The sequence below is a fragment of the Photinus pyralis genome, unplaced genomic scaffold, assembly GCF_008802855.1.
Source record: "Photinus pyralis isolate 1611_PpyrPB1 unplaced genomic scaffold, Ppyr1.3 Ppyr1.4_LG4, whole genome shotgun sequence".
Classification (NCBI taxonomy): domain Eukaryota; kingdom Metazoa; phylum Arthropoda; class Insecta; order Coleoptera; family Lampyridae; genus Photinus; species Photinus pyralis.
The window spans coordinates 18,976,001-18,984,258 of NW_022170511.1; the positions used below are offsets into that span (position 1 = coordinate 18,976,001).

The 8,258-nt window shown below is 34.9% G+C and overlaps 1 protein-coding gene across 1 annotated transcript; it reads left to right on the top strand.

Annotated features, from left to right (window-relative positions):
- The first annotated feature begins 3,796 nt into the window (after window positions 1-3,796).
- LOC116168726 (DNA repair protein XRCC1) lies at window positions 3,797-8,258 on the top strand. Its single transcript, XM_031484677.1, has 6 exons — window positions 3,797-3,951; window positions 3,999-4,575; window positions 5,706-6,249; window positions 6,299-6,502; window positions 7,741-7,995; window positions 8,046-8,258. The coding sequence occupies exons 1-6, from the start codon at window positions 3,901-3,903 to the stop codon at window positions 8,209-8,211; spliced, it is 1,797 nt and encodes a 598-aa protein (XP_031340537.1). The 5' UTR covers window positions 3,797-3,900; the 3' UTR covers window positions 8,212-8,258.

Here is an 8,258-nt window from a genome sequence, read left to right on the forward strand (position 1 = left end):
CAACTGTGTAGCTTTTTAATAACTGCATAAATGAAATCCGATTAATCGAAACATGCAGTAATTTGATACAAGGCGTGCGGGTGTGTTACCATGATATAATGAAATTGATGTTTATTGTCATGTCCAATACAAACATGGAACGAAAATACAAATATTTAGATTCTGCAGGTATTACCTCGGTAAGAAAAGAATTTCTGAAATGTCAAATCAGTTCTTTGAGCCAGCCACTTTTGGTAACGCATTTTCAAAAATAAATACTTATAGGTATAAATTGTGCACACCTCATTGTGCAGATAAAGCTCATTTTTGAAACAGAAATGGCTTGGTAAATTGTTGTGTTATAAGGATATGCTACCTATATTTATCGATGTTTGTCTTCTTGCTATATGATTAATGGGGGAGGGAGCTATATAACGCAAGAACTCAAGAGCATCTAGACCTTACAGAAAGAAATACCTATTGCATTTTCCTTCGTCCAACATTTTGGAGATATTCACAGGTAAGTTTTCATGTCGCCAGTAGACAGATTGCATCTAGCAGATGTTTCCACCCCTTGAGGAAAGTTCCGTTCTGCAGATATTTGCACTGAAAGTTTTGACTTCACCAGTAGATGTGTATCGTCCAGACTCTTCACTTACCCTTTATGATGAATACCTTCCTCCGACACTTCGTTTTCAGGATAATCGCTTGGACTTCACCAATAGATATGTCTCGTCCAGACGATTAATTTTGCTTTTGGGAGTACTCTCTTCCGACAAACATTTTCGAGATACTCATCACCAATAAACCGACAATCGGCTCTTGAAATATAAGAAATTATAAGCGATCCCGATAATAGGTCGGGGAAAGCAAGCGATAATTGGTAACCACCTCTCATTAGAGTACCATGAAGGATAAAACCAGCGTATTGTTTGTCCCTATGTCTACTTTTAAATGTAGAAATCTCTTCTGAAGGGCGCCTAATTATATGCAACAAAAATAAATTCTTAAAACAAATAAAGTCTGTCTGTCACATTAATTAATTTGAATATTGTTGCTTTGGCTTCCGTATTTTTATTTTCGTTCGTGCGTAACGTATTCTGCTAGCGCTTCAAACAAATCTGTAGCACCAAAACGTGCTCTTTCAGTTCCAGAGTAATGTGCTATAAATTCTGCGAGAGTGAATTATCAAAGTTTCGCTTGCACCACATTCGATATAGGCACGGAACACAAAATATTACAAAAGTTGGAAACTGATTATGAGTTCAACAGGATGGTGCACCCCCGCTCAACGCTGTAATCGTGCGAGAATACGAATACTTATCGGAATTTCCAGAAAATTCTTGCACGATTAGAGCTTTGTGCACGAGTGCACCATCCTGTCGACGACAACAGTTTCAAACTTGTCTTTTTGTGTGTGCCGTATATCGTTGTATGATAGTCAATACAGTAGGTATGTACTTTTTTTAGGGCCCATATAAAAAAATAAAGTTGATGATTGCTCCGAAAGGAAACGTTGTATTGAAAATCTCTCAACGGTGTCTTATAGAGCTCAAAAAGTGGCAATGAGAAACCGTTTTTTAAATTTTGTTGTATCTGTTCAAATGACATCAGAAAAAAATAATAAATTAAACAAATATAGCAAACGAGCTCCTGGGTATGGCTATAGTATGTGCAAAACCAAATTTTAAATCTGATGTTAGTTTTGCTTTGATTTAAAGTGTATATGTATAAATTTTCATTTGAATGCCTCCATAAATAAGAAAGTTGTCACTGCGCATGCGCAAAACCAAATTTTGAAACTGGCGTTAAATTTTCTTTTATTCCAAGTGGCTATGTATCAAATTTCATTTAAATACCTTCATAAATAAGAAAGTTTGCAATTCGATCTGTAAATTGTCGAGATGCGCAAAGGGCACTGTGAATGCTGATCGATTAGGCTCAACTTTTGGAATTGTGTTTTATATGGCTAAAGCTATGCGCATATTGAATTATGCAATTCGGTTCATAACTAACGGAGATGTCAAAAGGGCCTACTTTATTTTTTGGGCTACATTGCCAATTCACGAACTCAGGTCTACAAATTTGATAAAGAATCCACCTGCAAAATTTCATCGTAATCGGTCCATTCGTTTATGAGTTATCGTGCTAACGGACGGACGGACGGACGGACAGACACCACAAAATTATAAACTCGCTAGGAGCTCGTTAATAACGAAATCAGTAATCAGCCAATCAGCGGTTTTCAGGTGTATTTTCGGAAGGAATCGGAATTTTCTGGTTTTTCTTTAAAGGATGATAATAGTTCTGTAATTGCGCCTATTTTCTCTAATTTGATCTTCGTCGAATCGTCTATGGGTTCGGAGATCCTAATGATAGACGTCCTTATCTTGGACACAGTGTTTATTGTGTATACATTAAACATTTACTAATTGATTAATTTAATCACTAAATTCATCGTCTGAGCTGTTATTTTCCGCTAAATTTATTATAATTTGTATGTACCTACTACGCCACTGGACTTTGCGAATTGCCGCGCTTAAAATAATTGAAAAAAGACGACTGCGCATTCGACCTTCAAGCGTTCTTTTTTCGTGACATCTGTAGAGTTCCATAGCAATAAATATTCCAAGTATTGATTTTAGTATCGACTTAAATGACGTGTTATTATTTGCGACATTTTCAACTATAAATAACTACATGCGAAATTAGATAACTCAGTAGTAGGAGGGGGATACTTTTCTGACCCGAAGGACCAATTTTTAAATAGTATTGTCTGAATACTGATTTGAAAAAAACTGTTCGATAATTTTGTTCCTTAACTCATGAAGTATGTACATAACACATTGGGTGAAATTCTCTCCATTTTCGTTGTCCGGACAAGAATTGTAGTTGAATTTTTTTTTCGATAACTAATTTCAGATTCGTGATTCATGTTCATGTTCAAAAACCCTCAGATTCCAAGTTTCGTAAAAAACAGATCCCCAGGGGCATACCCCAACCAAAACCTGTTCAAATACGGGCCATCAGTCTTTATAACTGTTATAGTTGCTGAAAAAAAATTCAAAAAGAAATGCAAATTTCATCACTTTTTTGAGGGTGACTCCCAAACTACCAAACCAACTATCAATTTTTTTACATACTTAGTTCTATTGTATGTAACACTTTGCATACATAGATAGCCTCCCATTTACTTTCAATAAGGAGTATCTGTGCCAACATGTCAAACTAAGACAAAGGTATATTTTGCACGGTAAGTAGAACACCGCACATGCGGAATAGCATTTTGACACGAGACTACAAAGAATGAAACAAATATGTTTAAAAGCAAAAGAACAATGTACCTACTTTAATTTTGTGTACCTATTATTTATTTTCTATGATTAATAAAAATTTATATTTTTTAATAATAATTTTATATTTATTTATGTTGGAACCGTTAAAAATCGAAAAAACTGGAACCTATACCGGAACCCTTAAAAAATGATTCAACCTATATGTATATAGTGTGGAACCGGAACATATTTCATATGGGTTCCGACCTCTGGTCCAGTGTGACTTTGCAATGAATGATAAATCTAATTGTAAAACGCATGTATTAACATGCGCTTTCGGTACCAAACATAAATCCAGTATTAAAGCACATCTGCCAAGAATTTAAAATGTATTTCATTAAACTTCCCCCTAGCTATCAAAATGGACGTGTTTTTACAATTTTTTTTTAACATTTGGAGATTTAAAATGAATATCCTGTATTGTCGAAGATCTAATCAAATACCGTAACTTTCGCAACCTCCTGTATAACAAACTGTTTGCCGCCCTCTCTTTTGAGACGCAAACATATTTTTGGAGGTTATGTTGAAAGATAAGGGAGGTTATATTTGAAATTTCCAAAATTTTGTGCTTTACTATCAAGCAGCAATGTCCAAATTAAAAATTAATCGCGTAGTCAGTTTTAGTTCAGAAGACACTGTAAGCTCTAATAATTATATTCTCATCATCTACCTTGTTACTTCTAGAACCACAAAGCTGCGAATATTTTAACATCGGAGCCTACCAAAAAGTGGAAATGTTCAGCAAAAGGAGAAAAATCTGCTAATCTTATTTTGCAATTAGACGAAGCTAGCTTGATATCTAGCATTGATATTGGGAATGAACACTCCGCTTACGTCGAGGTGCTGGTTAAGCGTTCTGGCAGTACAGAGGATTTTAAAGTTCTACTTGTTATGTCATCCTTCATGAGTCCGTTAGAATCGCGACAAAGCACAAACGTTAACAAAGTTAGAATGTTTACCTATAACGAATTTCAGAGCCCGGAACGGGACGAAAAGTGGGACGTTGTTAAAATTGTCTGCACACAACCTTTTAATAGACATGTACAATACGGACTCTCCTTTTTAACGTTACACACTCCAGGAAATAAAGATGGGAACGCACTTGATGGCGTGAAGCTTGGTAGTAGTTCAGAGCCGAAGGATGGTAGCGCCACACCAGTGAAGTTGGGAAAGTTCACACTTCGTCCGATTTCGCCCAATCCCTTGGCAACAGGCACCCTGTTTTCTAGAAGGAATCTTGATCTGACTAATTCTCCATCAGGTTTGTAAATAATTTGGTATAATTCTGCTATTGATCAATATGTCAGAATCAAGTTGGTATGGGTTAATATAACTATGTAAAAAAAAATTTGGTGGGAGAATGGAATAGTTTTGCAATAATTCGTTACTCCAGCCAAACTCTGTTTTAGTCATTTAATCAAAATGATGACAAACTATTATTTGAAAAGCACCTTCTGTTAAAATTTTGAAAAAAATCCGCCTGTAACTAAGAACAAATATCCGTATTCAAATTGACGTCCGTTCTTATTAGCACACAATTCGCACTTCTTCCTCGCACAACATATTGTAACGTAAATTTAATTGCATTATTTATTTAGGTACAATCAATTATTAATGAATTTATAACAGTCCTTAAATAGATTGATTTTATAACAGTTAATAACTCACTTGTACCGTTGAGTGAAAAGTAATGTACACAAATTTATATGTAAATTTATCACATACAAGCGCTAACTTTACTAATAATCACTTAGGCATCGATGTTGAAACTGCCTTTAAACGCGATTCAATTTGCGTATATATAGCAAACGAAAAATTTCTAGAAAAAATCATGTAACATTCTCGGATATTCTAGAAGACGTATCACATTTCAAGGAAAGAATGTGTAGCATCCGTTTTCATTCGTTATCGCTGGTGACTAATCTTTTATCAACTTGCCGTCACGATGTCTTTCTGGATTTCTTGAATATTTTCTACACTAAAATTTCCCCTCAGTTTGTTAAGAGCGTTATTATTGGTTTTATATAAAATGTTCTTTATACAGGGTGTAGCAGCGGTTAATTCACCCACCACAGGGATTTCAATGTGAATGTCTTTATACCGTTCTTCCCTAATTAATTTAGAGCAAAATTGTAAATAGTTTTCTTCTAGCTTGAAAAATTCTGCGTCTGCTCATTTATTACTTTGCAATTTGGGATACTGAAAAAATTAAATAAATTAGAATTTAGCATTTGTGTAAAAATTACCGTTTCTTGAAATTGTCTACATCTGTCAAAGTGACATTTTATCTCTGTTGACTCTGTGTCGAATTTCATTCTCTTATATCGCGCAAATATAGTTCTTGTGTGCTGTAGTTAAAATTTTTTTATTGATGCTCAATTATTCGCTTAGCGGCTGCGGCAATTCGAGATTCGTCAACATCAACAAATCCATCCTACAAAACACCAAAGTTGAAAATTGCTGCAAAGCCATCCACAACCCCGAATGAACCAGACACATCTCTAGACACTAGCACTGATACCTCAAAACGAAGAAACCGAGATGAACTGTTGTACTCAAAGGACGAAGAAGATAGTCACGAAAAAATTGACAATCTAATGAAGAAAAGGAAAAAGGAATTAGACGAGAAACAAATTGCCGAAGCTGCGCAACAGAAAACCAAACAAAAGGACAAAAAGCCTGTAGCAAATGGAAAAAAGGCAGCAAGTCCGTTACCTACCACTCCTTCACATGCCACGAAGAGAAAACAGAAAGATCCATCACCGAAGAAAATTAAAGTTAAAAAACTCTCCAAGCCATTCTATCGGCTACTCGATGGTGTAACAATCGTAATTAGTGGTATTGAAAATCCGGAAAGGTCGACGATTCGTAATAACGCACTCGAAATGGGCGCTAAGTATAAACCTGACTGGGATAACAGCTGCACACATTTAATGTAACATCCGTACCTGTTACAGTCACACGAGATATAATTTTAATTTCAGTTGCGCTTTTACGAACACACCGAAGTTTAATCAGGTTAAAGGCAAGGGTAAAATAGTCAACAGATTGTGGATATCCGACTGTTACGCACTACGGAAAAGGTTACCTTGGCGAAGGTATGCGCTGGATCGTAATGATTTAAATAAAGATGAGAGCGAAGACGAAATATGCGAAGATTTTCCTAGCTCACCGGATGTTTGTAGTAGGTCAGTGTTCCATTTGTATGTCAAAAATATGTAACTTTAGCCATGTTTTCCAAAAAATATCACTAAAAGTGATAGAATAAAGTGACCAAAACATCTGTATAAACAATCAAATTGATTTACAGAAAATTAATTGGTCCAAACCTTCAATGGCAATATGAACCTAGTGGCAGTACAGTGTATGCCTCCCAAACTTACAAAATAGCAATAATATATAACTAATTTGGTAGCATAAGAGATGTTAAATTAGATTCTAGCATTTACAACATGGCTACAAAAGCCGATAACCGCCCCCCCCCCCCCCAGATAGCACAATTTATGTATTCTAAAAATATTCTGAGAATATTCCTCTAGGAATATCTAAACATTGTTAGAATATAAGTACCGTAAATATATTAGATATTTATCGCACATTCATAGTATATCTTATGTCCGCCCACAGAACATTCTAGGAATATTCTGCCAAATATATAAGATGATTATTCTAGGAATATCTGTGAATATAATCTCAGAATTTTTGTTCCCCGAATATTCTTAATCAATATTGTCTTAAACAATTATGGTTTGAACATTTAATATCAAAAAACGGTGCACATATGACATAATAGAAACAGTTGATCATCAGTGTCGTCTTAAAAATCTATTATTTCACATTCAAAGCTTATAATACACGTGTTCACGCTAACGCAATTAACTATGATTATACTTGGAATATTTTCAATGAACTACTGATGATATTTATACATTAAAATATCTGTTGTAGTATATTGGGGTGTCACCAGTGAAAAAATTAAGAAAGTAGGAATGTGGAGTAACAATACAAGGTCATCATGGAACAGTTTATTCACTTTAAAGTAGGAGTGCTCACCCTAAATGTCTTTATTCACTCTTGTCAATACACTACTAACCTCCGCTAAAATTATTCCTGGAATATTCTTTAGGAAATAATCATGGAATATCCAATATAATATTCCTTGAATATTCACTTTATTCTAAGTATATTTGTAATATTCCTGGGAGATTCTAGATATATATTCATTTAGGGGCAGTTGTAAGAATATTCATAGAACATAGGTGATATAGCTGGAACTGCACTTGGAGGTTTGGACAGAGTACAGATCTATAACTGACAAAGGGTATTTCAGTTTCATATTTGTCCCAAAAACAGTGGTTTATGGTACTTTGTATATCTATCTATATTATGAATGCCAGCTATAATAGTGTTGAAAATTTTATTTTAGCTCAAATGACGTGTTTATTGATGATAACAGCAGTACAGATGATGAAATCCAAACAGTGTCATCAGTGCCAAAGCAACATACCGGCATTGCAAGTAGCTATTCTGTTGACACCGACGAGGAAATTATTAGACCTGATCGGAATGGTGATATACCAGAATTACCTTCAATTTTAGCACATAAAAAACTGTACATAGATGACGAACTTAGCGAGGAAGAAAAGAAACTTTTAAATAGATATATCATGGCGCTGAATGGGTAAGAAAGAGAGTTCTTGTCTTTTATTGTAATATTTATTTCTTTTTCAGAACTGTGTCAGATGGACCTGCCGAAGTTGATTTTATTATCACTACCTCAAAAAATGTCGGATTTTTGAAAGAAGTATGCTCGAGTGCACATGCCGTCACATCCGATTGGGTATGGGATTGTTACAATGAAAACAGACTTATTCCTGTTAATGCTTTTGAATTGTAATGATGAAGGAATGAAACTATGGTTTATTAAAATTTTTCATGTCGTCA